Genomic DNA, 27,029 nt, shown 5'->3' on the forward strand with positions numbered 1-27,029 from the left:
TCTCATACTCAAATATTCTTACTTTCCTATGTTCAGTACCCTCTCTCCTGAATAGTCTCTAAACTGTACGGGAGACCATAGTTCTGTACGCGTTGCAGCCTTTTTAGGTCTCGCCTGAGCTAGTGCATGTGATGCTCTGCGAGACATTTAGTTAGTGGATTTTTAAAGTGCTACCAGAGGCTTTTCCTGGCCTCAAGCTTGCGTTCATGAGCGTGTGCACACGCGCAGCCGCCATCTGTCTTTCCTACGTCTGGCCATCATGGCTCATAAAGCCTTACAGCGCTCGCCCAAGCGCCTTGCTCTGCCCCTCCCCCACCACAGAGCGCGTCCCTGCGATCACTTTCGCAGACGCGCGCCCGCTCACTTTTATTTTCTTCCCGCGGCCACGTCAGTTTCATTTTATTCCATGCCGTCATATGCTTTCAACAGGACATGAAATATTCCTTAATGTTGCTCCTGAGCTGCCACGATATACAGATTTGACGCTCTGAATCATTACCGTCCACCTTAGAGGGCTTGCATGAATACACATTTTAGAACACAGACAAATTAGGGCCTTGAATAGTTTCATGAGAGTTTAAAGTGTTTCGATTGCCGTAGACTTCATTACTCTGAGTCAAGCTTTCCCTGAAGTTGCTGATTTTAATTGTAATTTGCACAGCACACAATTTGCTAATTGTAGGTACTGCAGCGCCTTTCACTACTCTGCCATGAAGGTGTCTTTTGGAGGGACACGGGCAGGGGCATCTTCAAGGTATGGCACGAGTTGGCTCAAATTGGGTAATTAGGACTGACTCCTTTTACGTGGGACAGAAGTCTACGGGACATGTTTATGCTTTATTTAAATTAGTTCACTACAAAACACCGAAAGGTAATTGCCTTGTGCGCTTTGCTGAAACATGAAATGTGAGGGGATTGGGGAATTCACAGGCCTCTTAAATTCTTCCTCTGAACAATTTAAATACGGCAAATATTCTTTCTAAGGCTCTCACTCCCGACGCCAGCGCTTTTGACGTTGACCGTATTTTGGTATACTTTCTCACACTGACGCTAGTGCGCGCGTGTCTTCGAAATGCAAATGTTTTCTGGCCTTTCTGAGAACTTTCAGCTGAACGATGACGTCGATGCTGGCACCTTACCCAATTATCATTGGCCTTTGTCTTATCTGCCACTGAAAAACAAGCATTGGCATAGCCAATAATTCTCGCTTTTGGGAACTTATAAGTGTTTAGCCATGCAACAGTTGATGTTGTTGCACCAAGGATATTGTGCTGCATAACTAAATACTTATAAGGTCCCAAAAGCGAGACCTATTGGCTATGCCAATGCTCGATTCATTTTCTGTAGCTCCTAGAAACATGGTGCAACAGTACTCTATGTGAAGCCATCATGGCACATCGTGTCCTTTTTCACCAGAAAAGACCACAGTTAAACCCACTATTCTGATGTCATATCCACAAGCACTGGTAATTTGAATCTCAAGCTTCTCTACAGATTTACTTTCAAACAAAAACTATAGACCATGTCTTTTCCTGAACCTTACACATGCAGGCACAGCCTTCCAACCTCCAGTCATTGCACACAAATCCCTAGTTTTATGTATACACCGGTAGTAAGTTAAATGCAGCGATATAAGGTCTGAAAATTAACCAGAATCTTCAGCATATTTGATCCAGGTCTTCTAGAGTAGATGCCCTCATGCTGTACCCAATAGTCAACCGTCCAGTTTTCGCCCAGTTTACTCAAAAAGGATTGGTCTGTGCAACCTATGTTTAGTATGCTTGAGACACATACTGAGCAGCGGATAGTTTGACAGTGTCACATTTAAGGCATGGTAATTTTTGTGTAGTATGTAAAATCAATTAGTAAAAGATAGGCCTGATATCTGTAATAAATATTTCTTGGGGGATTTGCTATTCACTCCTTCATTGGGTGCGTTTGCCACCGGGACATGTTAATTTTCTGCTAGAAAGCTGATAGGAAAGGGGCTGTGAATGATGATGAAAGAAGATCTACCATAGACGACAAATGTGGCAAAGTTGGAGCTGTCCTACACCAATGGCATGGTTGATCTAAAGCCCTTGGTAAGCACTGAATTGTCAACTTGGCCTGAGCATCTAATATTATGGCACATTGTGCGGTTAGTGTGAGGTTTCTTTGCATCATCTCTGCTGTTGAACAACATGCAAAACTCATCAATGTACCTCTACAGTACAATCCTATTCCAGCAATCAAAACCGCTGGACCCAGAGAGGAGGATTTCTCTGCACACTTTTCTGAAAGGGCTGGGAATTTTGAGCGAGAGCTACAACGTGCCGCTGCTAACCTGTTGCCTATGAGCTCCTTGGGTTTGTCTGTACCTACAGCAGTGTTATGCTTTACTCCACAGAGTACACACCTAAAAACAATGCCTGCTGAAATACCTTCCGACTTCCAGATTTGGAAGAGGTGTCTCACTCCTTGGCATCTCTTAAACCATCTAACCATTTCAGCTATCCACTCCCCGCCAAGTTGCTCAAAGACCTCAAAGTGGCCATCCTACCTCTCTGGTCCAGGATCATCCAACAATATCTCTTACAGGGGAGAATTCCCGACTGCCTTAAAAGGGGGCAAGTCACACCCATCCCAAAGAAGCCCAATGCAGACCTAACAGATCCCAATAACTTCCGGCCGATCACCAACATCATGTCTTTCGAGAAATGCGTTCACACACAACTATGCAACCACATCGAGAAATGTCATCTCCTAGGCCAACATCAATCAGGCTTTAGATCAAGTCATAGTATGGAGACTGTTCTAATTCACATTGTCGATGACGCTTTGAGAGCTCTTGACCAAGATATGCCTTGTCTCCTAATTCTTCGTGACCTGTCATCTGCTTTTGACACTATCAAACATGATAACGTGGTTGGCCTTCTTCAATATAGGATGGGGTTATGTGGCCCTGTCCTAAATTGGTTCTCATCTTTCCTGCATAATCAAACACAAAGAATAAAAGTCAACCAATCTTTGGCTGCCAACACCACTGTCTCTATTGGGGTACCTCAAGGATCTGCACTTTCACCCACCCTCTTCCACCTATTCATGAAACCTCTACCTGCCATTCTGAACAATTCAAACATTCAGTACCACATGTACGCGGATGACACTCAACTATACTTGAAGATTTCTTTTCCAGATGGCATAAAAACTCTTAATGGAGCACTTAAAAAAACTGAACAATGGTTAACTCATAACCGTCTGTTACTTAATGCTCTCAAAACAGAATTTCTCCTGATTACCTCCCGCAACCACGAGGCCCCCACGCAAAACTGAATCAAAGAAATCTCCGCACTCAACTGCACCCCGCATATGGTGGACTCCGCTTGCTCTTTAGGGGTTGCCCTGGACACATTTCTAAACATGCAAGGGCGCATCAGTGCCACCATTAAGGGTGCCAATCATTTGCTCAACACTCTTAGGAAAGTCAAACCGTTCCTACCTCCCGAGGACATACAATCAACAGTCCAATCCTTAGTTTTCTCACGAGTGGAATATGGCTTGGAGACCCTAGCTGGGCTTCCTAAATCTAGGTTAGCTCCGCTGAGAGCTACTCTGAACGCCTCTGACAGACTAATCACAGGTACCAGAAAGCATGATCATATTGCACCTGACTTAATCCATCTTAGCTTGCTTCCCATTGAAGCAAAGATGCACTTCAAAATAGCCTGTCTGACTCATAAAGCTATACACTTCAATAGCTCTGTTTACCTGGCAAAAAAACTCGAGCTCTTCGGAACCAGGTGAAACTTAAAAAGCTCCTATACCCTACTTGTGAAACCACCGAAATTCAACAAAAAATAACTTACAATCACACCTTCTCAGGGCTGGCTCCAAGAATCTGGAATGCCCCTCCAACGGATATCAGAGCCAGCCCCTCGACTGCTTCATTAAAAAAACATGTCAAATGGCTACTGTTGGAAGAACGTCATCAGCAACAACCCCTATGTCACTTAATAGACTGTGCCTTTTCGTGCTTGACAATCACTTTTACTTTGTGTGTTGAAATGTATGTTCGACAATTATGTGTTTGATATATGTACTAGACAATCATTTGTACTTGGGGCTTAAAATGTATTCCATCGTTATTTGGAAACATTTCAATGCTGTTTGGAAATAGTTTGATGCTAAAACTGCTTGACCCCATCTAGTTGGGCTTTATACCGGTTTGCTCACTTGCTACCTCTTCTTCCCTTGCACCCACATTTACTTTCAAGTGTCAGGTTCCTATGATGTTGCTTGATTGTACATTGTAATTATACTATTTTCTTCATGTCAACGTTAGTTTTCCTCTTTGTACAGCGCTCTGATACCCGCCTGGGTCTTGTTCGCGCTTTATAAAACTTTTCAAATAAATAATGTAATAACTGGGAAAATGTCCAAACGCACGAGTGTGGCAAAGATGGTCATTAGAGCATGACTATTCCTGTGTTCAGCTTTGAGAACGAAAATGGCAGCAATAAATTGTGAATAGTCTGAGTACCCAGAGCAGAACTAGAACACAGGTCCTGCCACTTTGCAACGTAGGGTTTTTAATATGAAGAGACAGGAAATTAAGTGCTCTTAAGCTTGTCAGCCAGTGTTCAGATTTCTACCATCCACTATTCTGGATGACCTACATTTGTGGCCTTGGTGCTAGGTATGTAGGATATTAACATTTCTACATTACTGACTCCTTTCCTGAAGGCCACAGATTATCTGCATACACATTTTCAACACCACACGGGCAGTGCTGCTTGTGAATTAGTAACTTGAGTTGTCTGAGGCTCCTCAGTCTCTTGCCGTGGGCCCCCTCAACAAGCCATGTTGCAAAACTTGTAATCTGGGTGAATGGAAGTAAGTTTCTTTTAATGTTATTTGCTTTTATCTATCAGTTTGCTATTATCTATCTATTCGTCTATTCAACAAGTGTTCCATGCTGGCTAGTGACCATTTCGTAGCACATGCTGTAGAGTGTCTGTGCTACTCAAGTATTAACTCAATAGAACTATTTTCAACTTCTGATACAGTTATTGGTTCCTTTGCAGGTTAAAATGTCACAACAAATGTACAAAAGAAGCCCCTGCTTGTATAATAACGTTCCACCCCAGCCACCCCAGTAAGTTTTGGAATTCTAATTGAGCATCGTGAATGTCTACTCAATGCCCAGTGGCCTTAGAGTGTCCTAATAGTTTCCCTTCTCTTTTGCAGTGGCAAAAATAAGAAGAACAGAGTCGGTGCCTTCGGACATTAATAATCCGGTAGAAAGATCTGCGGAGCCACAGTTTGGGACTCTCCCAAAAGCACTTACAAAAAAGGTATCAAGTAAACTATTGTGTGGCATGTGTCTCCCTTGGAGATTAATTTAGGAGGCTATGTATAGGCTCCCACTGCCTCTGTATTGACAGCTGTTGGGTTTAGAGCATGTGTGTGTTTAGTTGCCTGCTCTCTGTTATTTACTTATTTTTAGAAGGCCTGCATTCACATCGTATTCTCGGATTGCTTAGCATGGAGGGTGTTCACTGGGGCCATATCCCACCCATCCAGCCTGTCAGCACGACAAATGAAGTAAAGGGATATGGTGTCCAATTTAATCTTATTTCCACTGCTTGCAATTGGCAGCTCATTCCATGGACTGTGAAATAAATAACCCATGAGTTTAGTTGACATCCTAAAATCAAGGAGCTCAGATGTGATGTAGCTGCCACAGTGGACCGGTATTGAAAGGAAACTAAGCGATTGGTGGTGTCGGGATGGGGCGGAACAGAATGAAAAAGAAAAAACACTTACCTGGGTACTGCCGCCATCCCTCCTCCGTCTGTCTCTCCCCACGAAGCAGGAAGCACACAGGCTCCCAGACTCCCCTAGCAAATCATGGCGCTGTGTGACATCAGCATTGTGATTGGTCTAAGCCCCATGGTTCGGTGCTCAGACAGGGACTAGGAGGCTGTGCATGTTCTCCACCCAGGCAGTGCATTGCAGGCTGGTGGAGAACATGCAAAGTGTTAATAGTGTTTGGCCGGCTAAATCACTTACAGAGTGCCCACCACTCTTCCCCCTGCTCTGGCCAGCCCCGCCCGCCCCACACATAACCCAGTACAGAACAATAAAACAATAATAATGCGTTATTATCATTTTCTTTATCCTTTTTGAACTGCTCAGAGCGTGGGGCGACGCTCCTCTGCATAGTGGAGGGGCCGCTGCTGTCTCCAACACAAGTTGTTGAGTCTTGTAGTCCACCTTTGCATAACCTCGTTCTCGGCATGCGCCACTTCTCATCTGAGTTGTTGATCTAGTTATGGTTGTGTTGGCTTAATGATAGCTGTCGTTAGCTCTCTCTCTAAAATATAAATAAAATATAATAAATGGAACCACCTAGGCCACTTTTATCCAGCCATGGACCCCCTGGAAAAGTGCAGCCTTCCTGCAATTGTTTTCATGTTTATTTCGTATATCTGGCAGGGGCGTAACACAAGTCCCTGCAGTGCAGGGGAACCCCCAATCAGCCCAAGGTCAATGGACATCTGTGAGAGATGGGAGACCCAGGGGCCCTTCTTCACATTCTGCATGGGGGCCCCATCATTTTGAGTTATGCCACTGATCCTGGAGATAAGCAGCATAAGCTTCTCTACTTAAAATCTACTTTTCAAGGGGTTAACACAATCAAGAGCTTGAACACTCCAGTCTCTTTTCAGTCAGTTCCATGTTCATGTACAGTAAAATATTTTTCCTTCCTTGGAAGTCTTCTTTAAAGCCCTCTTTATCCCGTCCCCCCCCCACCTCCGTCCAATCCATTTGCCTCATCCCCCTTGTAGCTCATTTCTCTTCGCTCCCAACGCTTCCTACTTTGGAGCTGGCTCCTGCTGCTGTCCCTCTACTCTTTCTTGACTCAGGTGCAGCACTATGTGAAGTCACTGCACTAAGTGAAGTTGTTGCACAGAAGTGTAAGAACCAACTTGTGCATGATTGATAGGTAGGTATTGAGTGCAGCAAGTGTCAGTTCTATGGCAAGGCCAAGATCAGGCAGTGGCCGCCAGCAAATTGCATCTGCATGTCCCTACAAAGGCTTGTTGCCCACACACTGTGGAGGTGCAGCAATAATTCGTTTTACGTAGCACAACATCTTTCCACAGGACCTGAGAGGAGGCAGACTCGAAACTTCAAACTTTAAAATGGATGGAAGCATTAAGAGATGGATAGATGGATGGATGCAATAAAGTCTTAAAGTATGGAGAGATAGATGGTGGGATGAAGGGACCTCATTTAGAGTGGGTTGGGCTTTCTCGATTTGCTGACCTGATCGCATTTCTGGTATGAATCAAAGTGGGAGGTATTTTCATTTTTTGGCTACACCCTTGGATGTATCGTTAGTCTTGTAGTATACAGCCAATTGCAGTTGTTGGTTGCATCCTACGTCCAACCTCTTCTGTTGAACTGGCAGCTGGTTAGATCAGCATTGTAGCACATGTGTTCCCTGTGGAGTATCGAAGATAATCCGAATAGACAGTCCTTAACAGCTTGTCCACTTCAGTGTATTCAGGTGGCCCCTCGTCACAGAGTAAGCATTCCATGGAGTAAGGACATCTCAATAGTCTGCTAGAGTGCTACAGTTCCTGAATCTTCATCATCCACCTATAAAATGCCACAGTATTGCATTTAATGTTATTTAGTCCGAATAAAGTGCAGTATCACTTCGTACAGGTCCCGGAGTATGGCCTTCAGCCAGGCCAAGCGTTTTGACCCCCAGGGACATATCCACCTTTAGCACAAGGAATGCTCTTCCCCTAGAGGGAAGCTGGTATGTTCAGCCCCGCCAGCATATTCTGTTTTATATGTGGCCATGAGTGGTACATCTATGGGGTAGTTCATGTAACTTGGGCATGTAGTCTGTGGACTCCTGAGCGCAATGCTGCCACCTATCATTTAAAATGTTTCCCTGTTGTCATAACGTTGTTTACAAAAAGCATGTTTTCTCCTGGAGGAGTGGAAAGGTCCTTTTCCACCTCTCTGAGGATCACTCTAGCCCTCCATGAGTGGTCAGTTGGCTCCTTCCACCGTGCTACCTGCCATGCCCCCAGAGAATGTTTTCCACTCCGTTGTCTGCAGGCTTGAGGCCAATCCGCTGACCGGCTGCATCACAAAATGGTGGGATGGAACTAAAATGACTGCCCTGAACAGGCAACTATATTCCACCATCATCCATGAAGGTATGGATCCCGTGGACCTGGATTTGTTCCGAGTCCGGATAAGTAACTGAAACTACAAAAAAGTATTAAACTAATTTATTTACCAATTTGAAATCGACATTGCGGAAGGTGGGCTGTGTGTGCAAAGCTTCAAGCCATCTCGTCCAGAAGATTTTTTTGTCTGTAGCTCATGAAAAAACTGCCTATGGGGATAAAAACGGGAAATTAAAGAAGATGGAACAAAAAAGAAATGCATTTATTTTTAGATTGGTGTACGTTCATTAAGTAATGTTAGTTATTTAAAAAAATGCTTTCCATTCGTAACGTAAAATCCACCCAAACCGATTCTGAGTAATTTCCGTTCACCAGAGTAAAAAATACTATGGGATTTAATAGGAACACACTTCCTTTCAGACCCTTCCTTCAAGTTGACCCTTCCCCCACCCCCTTTGATGGATCTACATGGCACTTGGTGTAAAAGAAACTAAGGTGAAAGCACTAATTACCAGATTCCAGACAGATTTGGTAAACAGCACCATAGAAATTAGTAAATTTAAAAGGCCATTTGCAATAGAAAGAGAGGTTTTAAGAACAAGTCGTTTTTGCTGAGCCTGTAAAATATGTGATATTCATTAACAGGTGACTGAATACACTCTCATCTATATATGGAGGTGGTTACAACGCCTCCAATGAGATTATAGCTCATTGGTCTTATCAATTGAATGCAACACTTATAACATTGGATGAGAAAAAGAGGGCAAAGAATATAATTCTGGTGATGCCTGTGATGAGGCTAAAATGGGGATGGCACTCCTACCAGACGGACATATGGATTATAATAGTATTGTATGTTCCAGCATAATCCTCGATTGAAAGTGTCATGTTCCTTTGTGTGTATTAAATTCTTGATAATACTTCTTTCTGACTCTGAAATATTTAATTAGCGCCTTTCAATACCAATTCAATCCTTTGTGTTAATTTCATAGTCACAGTTATCGTGCAGACATCACAGCAGCTTCAGACCTGTGCAGCAAATGTACATCTCTCGGCATTGAACCACAATGATAATGCACAGCAATGATTCACTGTGAGCTAGCTCACTAACATCAATATGTACAAATCTGTTACTTCCTGTGCAACATGGTGAAAGACATGTCTATTCTATGCCTTTGTGTCCGGTACAAATCTACACATTTCCCAGAGTGCACATGTGCTCACTGCACTTTTAAAATTCATGTCCACTCTTTTTTTAAATTACATTAGAGACCTGGTATTTGCTGTATTCTTCAGATCTTGACATCTGAAGCACGTTAGTTCTAGTTTGCCATTACATCTAATAAAATGGAACTTTTGCAGAATAATTGTTGTTTCATAGAAAACCTGAGAAACAGAGAAAGTAGACAACATTTGTTTGCAAAAGCATGGAATAAGTTGTCACATGGAAAGAATTCAAAGATGGCTGGCAGAGGAAAAATTATTTCAGCATATTGGCCTCCTGTGCAATATGTACATTTATTAGTATATTGGTTATGTGTTTGCTTATTAGACTATTGTGTTTTTTTCTTGTCTCTTAGGACCATCCACCAGTAATAAATCACCTAGATTCTAGCAGTAACCCATCGTCTACAACATCTTCAACTCCATCCTCCCCTGCCCCTTTCCAGTCTTCCAATCCCTCCAGTGCCACAACGCCACCAAACCCATCCCCCATGGGGCTGCGGGACAACCGTTTCAACTTCCCAGGTGAGCTTCAAAACGGATAACCGTAAACCTTTATGATTCAGAGAAAGCTAGATAGTTCACCACAAGGTCCTGACGATACCTGTCTTTACCTGGTTAAGGGCCTTAATGGTTTAAAGCATGCTTAGGGGGATTTGAAGTTAAATGAGCTGGGCATTTTCATGCAGGAGTAGGGCGTCAAATGGTTGGACACCAAAAAAGGACGCAGGATGATTTAATGAAGGACTGGGAAGATAACGTGTTTGTCATTAGAATTGGGTCCTAGATAGTTTAGGAAGATTGGATATTACAGAATTCACTAACCTCAATGATTTGATGTTGGGTTATGGACTGGTGCTGGCTGCATTCACGGTTGAGGCATTGGATGGTTTAAAACGTGCTTGCTATGGTATGATAAAGGATTGGGCAGATGAATGAGTTGACACATGCCATGTGATCTAGCTGGTTTGACACTGGGACGAGCAGGTGGATTGTTTGGTATGGGGTGAGGGAACTGCATTAGTTGACACCCACCATAAGAAGGTGTATCTTGGATTTAAGGTTAAGGAAATCAGTGGTGCGAATTAGAATTAGAGAGCTGAATGTGTGTCACAGTGTCTGGTGGCTTGGTGAATCATGGTATAGTTGGACGGTTTGACACTCTCCTAGTGGTTTGGCAGAGAGGTAGAGGGCCATTCCAACCCATTGATTTGAACACTGTATCACAGCTTTCACTGCCCTGCCATGAGTGAAGTGTCTATCTAAATCTCAGTGAGCAGATATTTCTTGCATCTAAGGGAATAGCCCCCAAGAATGGCTCTCATTGGTACCTCCGTCTCAGTGGCTGGGCATGCACTGAGTGACATAATATCCTATGGACCATCTTCCCTGTCTTAGAGTAGTTAGAGAAGTTGTGCCCTACAGCTTCTGTGGTCTGCTAGCTCTGTGGGCAAGGAGGACTGAGTTCCTAGGGCTGTTAGCCCATCTAGGGCTGACGACTCACTTGCGCTAACCATACATGTTATAGGAACACCTTTAGTCATAGCAGACCTGAGATCCACATTTACCAGACAGAATTTTTTACTGCTGCTGGCACTCATTGCCGGTTCGAAAGTTGAGGCAGGCGTTTGTATTCAATTTTAAACCTTAATTTCAGTTCATGATCAGAGAGCGCTCAATCAGAACAGCTCGTGCTACTTCAGGAAGACTTGGTCGACACTCCCAACATATTCTTCAGTGGTTAAACTGTTGATTGAGCTACCTTTAAATAGAAAAATGTTATTTTGGTTTTACTTGTGTTTTATCAATGAACACTTTGGCTGCACGGGTGGGGGGGGGTCGGTTCTCCTTTCATTTCATTTGTTTCAATAAGCATGCTGCATGCCCTTCTCAGCTGCAGAGTATTAATCTACTTGCTTTGTTTAATCAAGCTGCCTGATGCAAAATCAACATTTGATCAAAGAGGAGGCTGACTGTGCCATAAGGGATGCGTTGGCAGGTGTCACCTTGTGGGTTTATTGCCAGCCTGCCCTTCTGGTCAGGTAGTGTTCCACACAAGCAGTGGTGAAGAGCTCTTAGTTTGAATGGATTTGTCAAAACATGAACATTTTTTCTTATTTGTAAGTGTGGAATATGGTGTTTTGCCTAATGTCAATTCCCGGTGTATATGACTGATAGGCATTTGTATATCAAAAGAAATGTAGAAATATAGGATTTGTCAATGAGTATAATTAGCCTGGAGCATTCTTTTCTACTACTACTGTTGACACACAGACCAGGCGTAGTCTCCAGCATTATCTGTGCTAGTCCTACTTAAATTCATTTACTGTGTGTGCCCTACCACTTGCAAAGCCCTTTCCATCTGCATCTTGTATCATGACTTCTGGTTCTTTTTCTTTGATGGACAAATGTTCATCTCCTGCACTATGTGTTTTACTTTTGGGCATTGGAATGTCACTCCCTTTGTTTTCAAGTCTATACATATCTGAATTCCTGACTATTTCCTATGACCCAGGAGTTGAACAAAGGATCACCCTTCTTGACCACTGATGTCCACACCGTTAGTCCATAGGAGCCAGATAAAGGTTAGATATTCAGGCTATTCCCATGAGATATTTGTCCATACATTGCATCTAAATGGGAATCATTTATAGAGTCGGCGGTCATCCTGAAAGTCAAGCATTGCTTTGACAAGTTGTGGTCCGGTATATCTCTGTAGATGCCTGATCATGTGCGGGACACAACTCACTAGAGTAAACCTTGTTAAGAATGTGTAATGGGTGTGTCCTGATCTAACCCAGCACCTCTTTTTCTATTATTTGGAGCCCTTCATCTACACCCAGCTTTCCTCCCATATTACATTGTTATGTTTTTGTGTAGTAATTTGCCAACACAAATATCATAAAATGGCTGCTTTATGTATTGAGGACTTTCCATTTTTTCAGTGTAGCATTACTTTTGGACAATCTTTGGTTTAGCAATAATCTGTGGTGATCTGCATGAAATCAGCAAGGCCGATATATAGAATCTTTCTACTGTAGAGGGCCAATTCACAAAAGCAATTGTGAGTTGGACAATAGTACTATAGCAGTATTCTTTTCCGCACTCTTACATACCTTCGTAGATCCGCCTCAAAACGTCCAACTCCCTATTAGTAAAAGTGCAAAGAGGGTGCAGTCTTTTCTATTTGTACTAATTGTATACAAATATGACCTGTATATTCCTGTTTTAGATAGTGGAGCTGACTAACAAAGGCTTGTAAGAGTACTTTAAAGATACCCTAGTGAACTCTTTTGTGTACTCTTACATTCTTTTGTGAATTGGCCCCTATGATTTTATTTCTGTATTATAGGAGTTTGCATAAAGCCTACATAGACTTCTGTTGTCTTTCACATGCGGATTGATGGTATGAGTTTCATTTAATGAAATCACCTCAGCATTATGAGACAGGAGAAGTGATGGCATGTACGAATGTCATTTGTTATTTCACATCCCATTTCTGTGAGAGTCATTACATCCACAGCCATTACATCAGTAGTAAGTTTAAATCAGAAGTACATGTATATACGAACCCTATGACCCACCCTATGTTCCTCAGGGCCCTGACCCCTGGGGCGATTAAGATGTGGAGCCCCCAGCTTTCCCTCATGCTGTGGAAGGGTGTTCTGATCTGGACAGACAATACGAGTGCAACGTTCTACCTGCAAAAACAGGGGGAAATGCACTCACTCCTATTGTCTGCGTTAGCCCCCGGCATTTGGCGTGGGTGATACATGAAAGAGTGCAACTGTTAATTCAGTATTTTCCCAAGATTGGCAAAAACTTGGCAGACCTGCTCATCAGGATGCATCAACAAATCAATGAATTGGAACTCCAACCTCAAGTCGTACTCCCGTACTTCCACTGCTGAGGGTTCCCGCAGATAGACATGTTTGCCACTGCCAAAAACGCTAAATGCCCAAGCTACACCTCCAGACTCCTACACCCACAGTCTATGGGTAATGCAGTATGGATAAATTGGTCAGGGATATTTGCTCACACTTTTGCAACTCTCCCACTCCTCCCATTGACGGTTCGAAAGTTGAGGCAGGCATCTCTCACTGTCATCCTAGTAGCTGTAACCTGGGCACGTCCGCCCTAGTTCACTACTCTACTCGAACTCTCACGAGAGGCTCCCCAACCAGACGGATCTTCTTTCCCCGAACCAAGGCACTTTCAGTCATCCCAACTCACAGCAGCTCAATCTTGCGATTTGGCTCCTGAGGTCGTAGAATTTAGCTACCTTAACCTCCCTGCTGAATGTGCAACCATTCTAAAAGAAGCATGACGGGCCACAGCTTCGGCCTGCTACATTTCTAAGTGGAAACTGTTCGTCCATTACTGTCTCCCTAGGCACGTTGACCATCTCGCAGTCTCTCCACTGAACATTATCTGTTAACATTTTCACTTACAGAAGTTTGTGTTTGCTCATATGTGTTTCAGATTTCATTTCACTGCTGTAGCAGCTTACCTTCAAAATAGGCAGCACACTTCTCTTTTCATAGTCGCAGTCATCAAGGCTTTCTAGCAGGTTATCCCACCACAGGTGCCCCCCATTCTGCTGTGGAACCTTAACATAGTACTCACTAGATACATAGGTGCTCCTTTTGACTCACTTCCGTCTTGCCCATTGCAATTTCTTTCTTGGAAGGTGATTTTCCTTGTGGCCATTACTTCCCTCAGGCATGTCAGTGAGATACTTGCTCTCACCTTGGAAGAACCTTTCTTCCAGGTGCATCATGATACAGTGGTTCTCAGAACCAACCCTAAATTTCCTATTTCAATTTAACCAGACTTTAGTATTCCCAGTGGTCCTCCCGCATTCAGAGTCTGTAGCAGAACACGCTCTTTATACCTTGGATGTCAAAAGATCGCTCATGTACTACATTAACAGAACAAAACCCTTTTGTAAGACACAACAACTCTTTGTGTCTTTTTCCAAACCACACAAGGGGCATGCCATTTCTAAAGCAGGGGTTGCGCACTAGCTTGCTCAGTGCATACAAACATGTTACGCCAAAGCAAAAAGAACACCTACCCATCCCTCCCATGACATACTCTACTCGCAAAAAAGGAGCTTTCTTTGGTAGTACACTTCTAGCTGACTTCTGCAAAGCAGCTACATGGTCAACCCCTCACTCGCTCATTAAACATAATTATGTGAATGTATTGGCCAGCCAGCAAGCTAATTTTGGCCAGGTTGTTTTGCATAATACTTTTTCAATCTTCTGCAACATCCTCCTGCTGAGCCACCACTTTTGGGAGGACTGCTTTACTGTCTATGCAAAGTGTGTATCTACTGCTACACATGCCACAAACGGAAAATGTTAGTTACCCTGTAAGCATATGTTCGTGGCATGTAGTGCTGCAGATTCACATGTGCCCACACTCCTCCCTGATCACCTGTGGTTGTTGCAGATGATAGTCTCTTCCTTTACCTTTATTTTGCATGGTCAGCTTTCCTGTATCCGCTATGCTCCAGCTACACCTTTGTCCTCCGTGCAGAAAAAACTATCTAACAATGGAGCCATGGCTCATGTGAATTACCAGAAATAGGTGGAGTGACTATTCCTCTTGACTCGAAAAGACTTCCCTGAGTAAAAAACAGTAGTACACGCCCAAGCACCACACTAGATGGCAGGAAGATGCACACCTTGTAAATCTATAGCACTAATCCAATAAGGTAGAATGAGCCATGAGCAGCTGCTATCTAAACTGATAGGAAAATATGATAAAGCCTTAGAAAGGAGCGATATTGTTGCGAACCAAGGGTGAAAAGGGCTTGTTGGTCTTAGGTATCCGACCAGCCCGGACTACCGGAAACCGATAAGGACGAATGTCTTGAGGAAGATAGGAGTATCCTCATGCTAGGGAGATGAGAGAAGAATTTAAGAATCTTTAGAACTGACATTCATATTGCAATGTCAATTGAAGTGGTAGAGACTTCCACAGAGAGGAGCCCTAGGCATGAAGATTTCAGACACTAAATCTCTTGTATCTGGCTAATGAATGGTTAAGCACCATTTGTTGGTAGTCCCGAATGTGGAGCGAAGGAAGCTTGTCTCTGTCTCTTGGGTGAGATTAGGGGCCAAGTCCAATAGCCTTATTACATACAAGTTGCCAGGCTTTAACAGCTGTTAACTGACCTGTCCCCATACAAACATTTTAATAAAAATGTGTAAACTGGAACACAAAAATGCACAGTGATGGCATTTAGCTGTTTAAAGTACACATTCCTCTCACTGTATTTCGTTCATAGTGTTGTCTTTGAAGGCGGGCAGTAAAAGGTACACCGTATTTTGAGCCCTTCTAGTTAAAAACCTACACAAAATACTAAATATTTAAAATTGTCACGGTGACAAGAAACCATGTGGTTATTCCATGTGGAGCTCTTAGCATGTGGGCTTTGTAAACTCTTTCTCCTAATAAAAAAAAGCCTGATTAAAATGTTAGTGAACAGTGTTGTAATTGGCTCTACCATAGTATATTTACTTTATGTAGATGATGAACATTTCATAGCTAGTAGAGATATATAAGTGGTTAACTCCATTGAATGTTCTTTTTCATGATGGTAACAAATGGCTTTCAATTATTATATAATGTGGATTACAAATGCATTCCTGCCCATGTTATTTAGGGATGACTTATCGCGTAGTTCCTGTATCCTAATGTAAACCCAAGTATGCAAGCATTCTCCTACATTTGATAGACCTCTTTTGATAGAAATCCTGTTGCGTTCAAAATCCTAAATCCAGGAGCCAAAGGAAACTGTGTAATCCTAACCCACCGGAGCACCAGTGGTTCGGCTTTTCGGGATATGCTAGTCCAACTGCTAGGTTGTCTAATTAATTTCCAGGCAAATGACAAGTGAAGAAGCTGCTCCTCATCTCTGAACCTAAGCTGAATTCCTTTAAAATGAACAAAGTGCATTTCAGAATCCTAGTAGAATTTGTGTAATTTAATTAACAAGCATGAACATGTTGGGATTGTTTTACCTTCCTTTCTTTGTACTTTACCTGAACGTATAACTGCACATTTTTTGGTTTTGTTCTCCAGAACCTTATGCCTTTGGCGACTTCAGTAGAGAACTTTATGCATCTCTGGCTGATACTGTTCTCTTTCAATCCCAAATTAGCACTTGGCTAGTCAATGAGTTTTTGGGAATGCTTTCACTTTTTTGGAATAGTCCAACCAATACAGCACTGCTCGTTTATCGGTCTGTGTTGGAAGCTTTTGATTGAGGATTTGCTTTATGACCTTGGGAATGATGTTCACTCCAGATTTATAGCTGAGGGTATACTGGCTTGAGGGTAACTTGGTACCTTTGCTCTGATGGTGAGAAGACAAGCTCATGCTTAGTCCAAGAGCATTAGGTGTTCATTTTAAAATCAGCCAATGAGGACACTTTTGATTTGATGTTCCTTAGCAGGTGGTCTTCTTGCCCTACGATCGCGTTGAAAGTGTGTCTTGAGATCGTTAGCGAATCTGTGTAGAATGATTATTTCAGTGTTGAAGCTTTCACCAAGTCAAAAAAGACTCACTAGTTCCACCAAAGCTGAAGATGACTCTTAATCCAGCCTGCAAGAAATCACACATCCCAATGAGGGCAAGTCCTGCCATACCACATATGAAGCACAGATACGGTGCGTTGCCGTAGGAGCCTTAGGTCGATTTCCACTTGTTGTAGACAGAAGTACTATCAAATGTATACCGCAGAGGCTCCTGCCCCACATCTTCATGGGGAAACCAAGCACTAGTGCACTAGAATAGAGAGAGGGAAGTGAGATACCCCCTCCTGTGAAGAAGGAAGAGGAAATCAATGAATCTGCCTCCTCATTTTCTTAAGTTAGGGTGTCACGTGCTAATTGAGGCTTGTTCCCCCAAATGCACAACGTGTGACTTCAACACAGAAAGAATCATCGCCAGAACTAAGTTTAGAAACAAATGTTTTCTTTCTGCTCACAAGTGCATCTGGAGTGGCAAATGTCTGATTGAATGCCCACCCATTCATCCTGCAGTAATATTTAATAAGCTTTAATTTACACACAATTCATCGAAGCCTTTATCCAAGCATAGTTATGGTGCATCTTCTGGGACTTTTGAGCGCACACACACACAGACGTCTCTCATTCACCTGCAGTATGCCAGAAGAGGCTATGCGTTTTTTACCATCCTTCCTGAAGCAAGAGTGAAAGGTAGAAATGTTGCAAGGGAATTTGAAAAGGAGAAGAGCGAGTTGTGATGTTTTTTGGTAAACTTTTTAAAAGGCCACGTTTCTTCATCACGGGATGAAAATGCCCATTTGTACTTTTTGGGTGTTCTAGTATATTTCTCCAGAGCATTTGCTGACAAGGAGACCCATTTCTTTCCTTAATATTAATTTCCACATGAAACTTTTACTATGGCCAGCCTACTAAACCGAAGTGTAAGGATTCTTTCTAATTTTATCATGTGCCTTCCTCAAATTGTTCCGTAATCTTACAATGAACCAAATGGCTTTGCAGAAAAACCCCTCTGTTTTGCTTGAAAATGTAGAATGTCCTGATCTCGGGCATTTCCTGGCGAGTCATCCAACTCTTTCCTTCCTCCCAGAGGCTATGACTGGTCGTTGCGAAATTGGGAGCTGCCGTAACAGATATCACTGGTAGGACTGGAGTAGACCCAGACATATTTTGACATCCCCAGCCCTGTCTGCCTGCAAGGAAGGCTAGCAGTTTCTGTGTATGCCAGGTCATCTAATTATCTTCACCTAGTGATTTGCAAAATTGCCAACTGGCTGTTGGACATCAAGAGCACCTTTATTACAACCTGGTCTTGTGCCATTGTGCAGCTTTCACTTTTCCATGATGGGTTCGGGCTCGCGATCTCCTGCATAAAATGTACTAAAGCCCGACTGCATGAAGGTTCTCCTGATAACACGGTGCCAGCTGGCAACCTTGCCCATGCCCTGCCTCTGAGTTTCCTATAGATCATTTCTGTGTAAGAACGTTGGAGTCTTCATCACTGCTTGCTGTGGAAACATATATACCGAGTTCAAATCCACTGGGCTGGCAATAAACCTGTTCAAGAGAGTCCTCTGAATCACTAAGTGCAATTCTGCCATAGCTTATTGGTCGCCTGACCTGTAATTGACTGTTTTTTGCGTTCTGCCTGCGTGATTGCTCTCCTCTTTTATTTAAAGCTGCCTTCTACATTCAGCATAGACAGCAGTTTATCTTCCCAGGTAAGTTTGGTGCCTTCATTCTTCTCAACTGCAATTACCTACTCTTTCCCTAAATTAAAAAAAAAAGCTTCCGCTTGCCACTTCAAGACAAATCTGCTGCTTTCACTGCACATAATATTGCACTGCATCTGCATGCGGGCCTGTATCCCCTATCAGAAAACAAAATTGTTGTTAAAGTTGCAGCGACAGTCGTTGTGGGCTGGGAACCTTGCAGTGTCAGTGTTTGTGGGCCTTCTTCAGCGTACATATGCATGTCATGAATGAGTGTGTCTGTGCTGATAATTGATGAACATTCCTGACCACGAGGTCCAGGTCTTTAATTTATATTTGTAGCCTCATAGGATAAAATCTCCTTGCTATAAGGACACCATATTATCTGATAGTCAGTCACTTCCTTCAGTAATGAGCGTTCATGATGTATTTCTGGTCACGCAGTGCTTTAAAGGGGTGGAGCACCCACTGATGAGATTTGTGTGTAACCCCATGCTCCAGGTTGGAATCCTGCTGGGGCTGCTCCAGCCCTTCAGTTTTCTGAGGTAGTTTTAAAGAGATTGAAAAGGGTCATTCATATCACAGACTGCATGTTAAATGGTACCAGTGCTGGAGCACAGATAGAGTAAAGCTCCTCTAGCACCCTTTGACACCACCTGGACAGGGGATGCAGCCAGGAGTTGCATTATCTCAGAGCAGTTTTCAAGAGGATCATTAAGTCGAGTAATAATACGACGTATCCATGGTGGCAATAGTAACTAAACTGCAGTCACGCGCGGTCTAGCACATTTAGTGCACAATATCCCTTAAGACCAAGGCAGAGATATTGATGAATTTGCTGTCTATTTTGTGAAAGGGCTTTTCCCAGTCAGGGTTGGGGCGTGGAAGGAAATCATGGAGGTTCCATATTTTGTTGTTGTAAGATTTAGATTTTGAAAGTAGCCCAAGAATCCATTGTTCAACTGGCATCTATGGGCATATATTCTCACCTTGCCCCCATATGACATTTTCCTGCCGTTCTATGTGTTTTAGGGAATCCATAGTTTTTCCAGAGCTGGTCATTTGTGCAAAAGAGTGGTGCTTGAATGAATTGCTTGGCCATTGTGCCAAGCCCCCTTGCAGAGAACCCAGTGCACACAGCCTTCAGCAGTGTGTATCGGTGATTGCGGGCAGAGCTTGACGTTAGGCCGGGCACCTCACTGAGCCCCTTCGGGATCATACTCGCTGCACACGGCTTTGGCTGTGCACAGCACAGGGTGAGTGGAGGACCTGTCCTTTCATCAGGCCCTACGTCCAGAGTTCCTTTATTCCTGGGCCCCATCACTAATAATCAGAATAGGCTCACTTAGTTTTTTCAGTGGCTATGTGTACAGTTGCATTAATAAGTTAGAGACCATGATAGTGACTTTGAACTTTTGGTTAGTGTTTCCATTCTAAAGCTTTTTTTTGTCTTGCTAATAACTTTAGTGCCGTTTGTCGAGTCAACACAAATCTTTTTAAAAATAAAATGTTTATGTGGTGTAGGGTTGGCATGCCCAGTTTCGTCCATATCCATCCAGAGCGATGAAAAACTGAAAAATGGGATCAAAAAGCAGAGCTTCCTATGTTAACTCCCAAAGGATTTTTTTCTCTCTGCTTCAGATAAAAAGCTTAATAGAATGACACTAACCTTGGCATGAAGGTTGAACTTTACCCAGAGAGGTATGCTTGGATTGGTGTAAATCCAGTCAGTCGTTTTCGAGAAATTGGTATTACAGAAATGTAGGTGGGTTTTGAAGGGAAGGGTTAAAGTTCTATACCTAGACCCTTAGTCCACAAACTGTCAGTAGCCTATTGTTTTAGGACAATAGGTAGATTCTAAGTACGTTTTTATGGGAATCTGATTAGACAAGAGAGTTTGTTTCCCATGATCCATTTCAGTTTTGTGATCTCAAAACATGGTTTGCTGACCAGGCTCTGATAAGCTTGGCTGGCTGTGACAATAGTTTCTCTTGGGGCCGCCTTTACAAGATGCAGAAATATATTTTAAGCAACAAGGGAACCCAAAGGTTATGAACCAGGGACCTTGGGAGTTAATTATTCTAGACAACAGTGGTCCCTAGAAGGAAGAATTTTAGAGAACGAAATGAATATAGACTCAGTCGTTACTATATTAGCTTGACTTGCCCAGCTGGACAGAGGTCTAATATTTACTTCTTAGCAATTTTAAAATAATTAGTACAGACAATACATAAAGTGGGACACAAGCTTGTTTACAAGATGCAGGGCGCAGGCCCCATGTCTTGGAAAGGAAAAAAATAAAAGACCATATAAAGGATCAGTTTGGGCACACCTTAAACTCCAGGCCTATGTGGGGGTTCTCCCAAGGACACTGGCCCCCTCCACAATTTATTTTCTTTCAAATTAGTAGCGTGTGCACCACAATCTGGACCTAAAGTTTGCAAAACCCTATCACGCATTGCCCCCCATTGCCATGATCTGAAGTCCGGGAATCCGGCATTGAGTCTGCAAACTTTGTAAGTCTTGGACCCATCTTGGGTTCCTAAAATAGTTCATAGACTGTGTCCTGAGTTTACAAACTATATGACTTGTGGACCCAGACTAGGTCTCTACTCTTGTCCACAAGCTCTGAAGAGTACTATATGCACTGTTTCAGATGTGTTGAGTCTGCAAACTTGATTTTAAGTCCTCAGTCTTTTGACATGTTTTGCAGCTGTTTAAAAAACGAAAAAGGCATGAAATCAACATTACATGATTTGTTTAGTAGTGGGCCGGACCCAGCTTGTGATGTGTGGGACATGTTGATAGTGAACTCGAATGTTTTGAACTCGAACCAGATCTGTGGAATGTAACTTGAGTTTGCGTGACTTGTGCCCTTACCAACAATAGCAGGATCTTCTCAGAAGTTCACTTACTTGTACCAGAACGTGTGGAGCTTTTGACAGGATAAGACGTTTAAATGTTTCCAGGACTCTGTGATGGCAACATGTATCTTTTATATATTCTGTTTTTATTTTGGGTAGGTATCTTGAAAAATGAGGCATATGTTTACAGCTTGCTTTGCTTTAGCAGCACTTACCATTCCGTTAAGGGCTCAGACTCAAAATCGAGAGCAGATAGCTAACACTTGTGCACAAGGCAATAAATGATCTGGTCCACACCAGCCCCTTTGGTACCTTATCACACAGACTTTGATCCGAGAATCCACTTACAACAACCTGCAAGCAACATCTAAGACGCCCTGGGTTTCCTCCAGGTTCTGGTCTTCTCCCTCACAGACCCCTGCTCTGCAACTCTCCACCTCCGGAGAATCGGGTCATTTGCTCTCGTCATGACTTAAAAAGTGCACCGGGAGCGACCCTGCTGCAACTCCAAAGAGAACTCACCTAGTGTGGTGTAAATGTGTGCATCATATGCCTTTGTTTTTATTGAGCTTGTGATAGTAAAATGACGTAGGTTGGTGTTTGTCTCTCCTAACTCGATTCGTGCATTGGTACATAATCCAGGCCCCAGCTCTTGTTTCTCTAGATTATATTAGCTACCCTCCATTTATTACATATGTGCCACCGTTTTGCCTATGTAAGCCGTTGTTATTGCTGCCAAATACATTTATTTATGCAGCTATTCATTGCACGTAACAGATCCAAATGTGTATCATAGTACTTTAGATAGGTTATCCTGTGAAAGATATTTGCAAAAGGCTCATAGTTTGCGTATATAAAGCAACAAGTAACAGACGAACCGGCGAATTGACATGCAGAATAGGATTGAGGGCCAATTTGTTTTCTGATCATCTAAACAACGCGATATCTCAAACTATTTAATACGTTTAAAGTGGTAGATTTATTGAGCCAGTTTCAGCCAGTTTGGTGTTTTCTGGTATTGCCTAGAGAATCCCGGTTTCTTAAATGGGCGTTTTAAAAAACGCTTGTCTACAAAATATAACCTCATATTAAAATCAATCCACTTCTTAACTGCTTGAAATTCAAAATGTAGACACTGGAGGGCACTCCTCCCCAATGAAGAAGGTTTTATGAATGAATAAAGGCTCTAACGGAGTTTGTCAACAAAAGTGGATGTTAAGAGTAAACTATTGGTGCAGGCTCATTTAGATTTTCTGATGTCATGAACACATAGGTTCCTCTAGTAAACAATGGTGATAAAGACTTGCATTATGGCGTGGCTTTGCTCTGTTCCCTTACATTATCAAGCACCAAAGCGTGCGTTTTGGGGCAGTATTATCCAACCTGCCCCTAAGGGTCTAACATTTCTGGCATAAAACAGTTCGATGAATGGCTGCTCGAGGTCGATTGTTAGGGATATGATGTGTGATCCTCGGTGAATACCTGCAAACCGGTAACTGCTGTTTTGGGTCACGGTTGTGTGGCCTGGCGGATTGGACAATAGGGCATTTGGGGCAGTTCAAAGCCGATAAAGGAACGTTCCATATTCCGAGCAGTTGAGTATGTGACTGTTCACCATCAATCCAGGCCTTTCAGGAGCATTTCTCTGTTGAGTTTTTCCAATTCCCCCTTTGGCTAATCCTGCAAATGGACGCTTACAAGACTAAAATGTGGTTCACTAACTAACATGGAGATAATACAAGATCTCCCTTCGTAAAAAAGGATTGCAAAGAATGGACCTGGGCAGAATTTGTTTTCTTGGTCCTAAGAAAATGACTGAATTCCAGGAGTTACCACATTCCGTGATATTCCCTTCATTAAGAAATTGCTTACATGCCCTTGGCAGAAAATGTCATGGTATTTCGACAGGAGGGCATGCACAACATCTCCTCTTCTTCATCATTAAAATTCAAACAGTAGAGGAAAGGCCGAGCTGGACAGGTCCTGCACCTGGGCACCTAAGCGCACCTGTATTTTTATATATGGGTTTTAATTAAGTGTAACCCTTGCCAAAAATAAGTGTTGCGGCACTGTGTAACTGAAAACAACAAAAACCGGTATACATAAAATGCAATCAATTAAGAATCCGCAACCAATTTAGAAGCACCTCCAATAAGCTTCAATTCCCCCCCCAGAAATATACCCAGCCAATATAGGCGTCTAGTCCTGATGACTTGTCTTTTTGGTTGAAAATTTATCTTTTTCTTTACCTTTCAGATGTTCCAAGCCCTCCACTCATTATAGCGCCTCCTGAACCTGATGAGGACCCCAGGTAAGGCTCTTGTTTCAGTGCCCCTTGGACAGTGCGTGTTCAGTGCTGTGGGAGGATGTGCCTGTGTATGCCCATCAGCAGCTGGTACTGAGACAAAAACAGTCAAACAGCTTAGAAAAATATTTTTCTTTCTAAAATCTTATTATGATCCGAAACATACAGCCCTTAATTTGTGTCGGTGGCAGCAGGTGGTGGGCACCGGCACTCATTTTTGCCAACCGGGACTAATTATTGCATCAAAACGCTTTTTCCCACAGCTAGAAAGATAAAGATAGAAAAGTATGTGTGAAAAAGAACCTGCAAGAGTGAGCTAAAGAGACATGAAAGCAGTGGAAGAAAGAGGCACGAGGTGGAATCCAAACTGAGCAGCCTTGATATTTGGCAGCAGGCTCCTTACAAAACTAAGCAACTAATAACCTAGGGCCAGATTTACAAGCCTTTGTTGAGGTCTCAAACGGCCCGATTCGCAGAGCATTTTTAATGTACAATGCTCCATTTGTAACCTATTACTGAATCGCAAATTGGGTTTGCGATTCGGTATTAAGAAGGGGGGTGTTAAGGGCGTCCCTTCCTAATACTGAATCGCAGTGGTATGTGGGAGAGTTTTGCGACCGAAATGCAGTCACAAACATTCACATTTGACCACCTATTTCAAGTAGGTGGTAACCCGTTTGCAAATGGGAAGGGATATTCAGATGACCCCTTCCCCTTTGTGAATGTCCACTGCCTACTCTTAAAAATTGAAAATAAATCTTTTTCTTTTTCTTTTTGAAACACATCCAATTTTCCATTAAGGAAAACAGGCTGCATTAAAAAAACTAAAGGTTGCTATATTGAAAAGCAATCACAGACATGGTGGTCTGCTGAAACCAGGAGGTCCCATATCTGAAATTTTTGTGAGTTTCACTGGGTCGCAAACCGAGATCTACCTCATGAATATTAATTAGATAGGTCTATGTGTGGCCCACTGGGAATCCCAGAAAGTGTAAATCATGCTTTTGTACGTAGGTGTCTACAATTACCAAATAGCGTATCACAAAAATTCGCAAACCCTCGCCTACGTACATCTGGCCGCTTGTTCCTTAACATCTCTGCTTGCACTTCCTCCATCCTGCCACTGTACTTCCCATTAACCTGTAAATCTGCTTATAGGAAGTGGGAACGTTTAAGTTTACATCTTCAAGAACACCAGGAGCATCCTATCTGCTCGTATTCATTCCCTGTTGCATCAACTGTATATACTACTCTGGGTTTGCGTCCACTTTCTCTGACTTTTACTGCTATGAAACAGCGCCATCTCTTTACTTTCTACTTCAAAAGCACTCCTAAAAGCTTTGCCAACAGCAAGTAACCGTAAAAAGACTGTGATACTTCAACATACAAAGGCTGTTTTTACATTGGCATTAGTAGCAAATATATTTTTAATGAGAGAATTGTGTTTTTTAAAGCATACATTGGTTAAATCATCTACGGTTTGAAGAGTTGACCTAAAAGCTAATAATACGGACCAATTAATAATGAAGCATCATACAGCAAATAAGATAATTTGACAAGGTATTTGCAAATGGACTGATAAATATAAAAAAAAGTCCACAACAAAAAAAAGTCACAAAGCGTACCTGCTTTGATGCAGGTCACCAGAATCACTAACAGTGTTTTGACTCCTGCACAGATTGAGGGTCATCATCCAGGCAGAAAACATTTTACCCCACATAATCATGGGAAGTCACTAACTGTTACTCTGCTTCCCCAATTAAAAATGTATCTGCCCAGGATTGCTAAAAATACCCCTCACTTGCATTCAGTGCTTTTCAAAACACAGAAAATACTTTTGCATGTGTACCTTGAACACATCTTCCGACTCAGCAGACTTCCGACACTTTTTCTTTGATAAAACGTTCTGGGGTAAATAACATTATCTATGATTGCCTTCTAAATAAACTACTTCTGGATGTTTATTAAATCAGTCTCCATCCATCTTTTGGAGTTCAGTTCCTCACTCCCTAACCTAAGAGCGACCAAAATGTTTCCGTCCTGCCACATCCATTTTCTGAAAATTAGTGCTCAGGTTCATTTATTCTGCCTTGATGATGAGCGTCAATTTGTATAGGGGTCATAAGATTACAACAATTCCACTGACCTGTATTAGCAATTTAGTGTAAAGTATGGATACAATAGAGGATTGTTCTGCAATGATTTATAACAGTTGTGACATTTGGCGCCTTTTTTATGATGCAGGTTTTATAATGTAAAAGTGTTTACTCCACTATTGGAACTTTCATAAATTCACATGCTTAAATTATTCCCCGTCGTCGAGATGGGAGTCCCTGGTACCATACAAAAGAAATGCAAAGTTAAAGATAGAGCATGAAGACCTATGCCCTTCAATTTTGCGACCTATCATATTCTATTTAAAAAAGAAACCAAGCTTAGATTTCGGCCAATCAGGCTGCTTTGCCCTCTAGAAAACTCCTGAGAGAAGCTACAGTCCCTCAGATTTTCTAACGCATGTCGTGCTAGGGAGTCTCCACTGAGCTCCGCTTTGGATACTTTCCAGGAATATTTTTCAATATCTTTGTGCAGTGGAAGTATTTATCTTTGGCCCACAGTGCTTTCCTCCCAAAAATCTAACTTTGTCTTCATTTCATGTCAGACAAGGAGAAGAAAAGTCTATTCAGGGCATGCAGTACCTGCGGTAAATGGAGACTTCACTCTGAAGACCCTCACCAAGACTGCATTTATTGTCTATACCTGGATCATTCTGCCATGGACTGTAAGGTAGGTCATACCTTTTAAACCAAAATATCGAAGGATAGAGAAGGAAGGCTGCTAATTTGGCTCCAAAAGCTCAAGACCAGAGAAGAGTCAGTTTTTGACTCTGATAGCAACACCAATTTGTCCTCTAGAAGACTGTGGCGTAACATAGGCCCCTGCAACTTCCGCGGTGCGTGGGGGGGGCCCTAAGCTCCAGGATCTACTAAGAAGGAGATATCACCTCATTTCCAATCCTCCTCTGAGTAGCCTAGAAAAGCCTCAAAAAAGACTACTTCTGGGTCTTACAAGGGCCACAGTCCTTCAGAATGTCCTCAGAAATACAAGTCTTCTTCCAAAAAGGAGAAAAAAGAACCTTCTGCCTCCTCAGAAAAGGCTAAAAGGTCATACTCCTAGTCACCCACCCC

General features: G+C 42.6%; 1 protein-coding gene across 1 annotated transcript in view; it reads left to right on the forward strand.

Moving 5' to 3' along the window:
* Positions 1–27,029, forward strand: part of KSR1 (kinase suppressor of ras 1) — a 510,276-nt gene that overhangs the window by 385,777 nt on the left and 97,470 nt on the right. Inside the window, exons 9-13 of the mRNA XM_085649554.1 lie at positions 5,067–5,137; positions 5,230–5,336; positions 9,779–9,947; positions 18,643–18,684; positions 23,796–23,850. Coding sequence (XP_085505680.1) covers positions 5,067–5,137; positions 5,230–5,336; positions 9,779–9,947; positions 18,643–18,684; positions 23,796–23,850 — 444 coding nt within the window. The remainder of the gene's footprint in view (positions 1–5,066; positions 5,138–5,229; positions 5,337–9,778; positions 9,948–18,642; positions 18,685–23,795; positions 23,851–27,029) is intronic.

Source organism: Triturus cristatus, chromosome 3_2 (genome assembly GCF_964204655.1).
Source record: "Triturus cristatus chromosome 3_2, aTriCri1.1, whole genome shotgun sequence".
NCBI classification, from domain to species: Eukaryota; Metazoa; Chordata; class Amphibia; order Caudata; family Salamandridae; genus Triturus; species Triturus cristatus.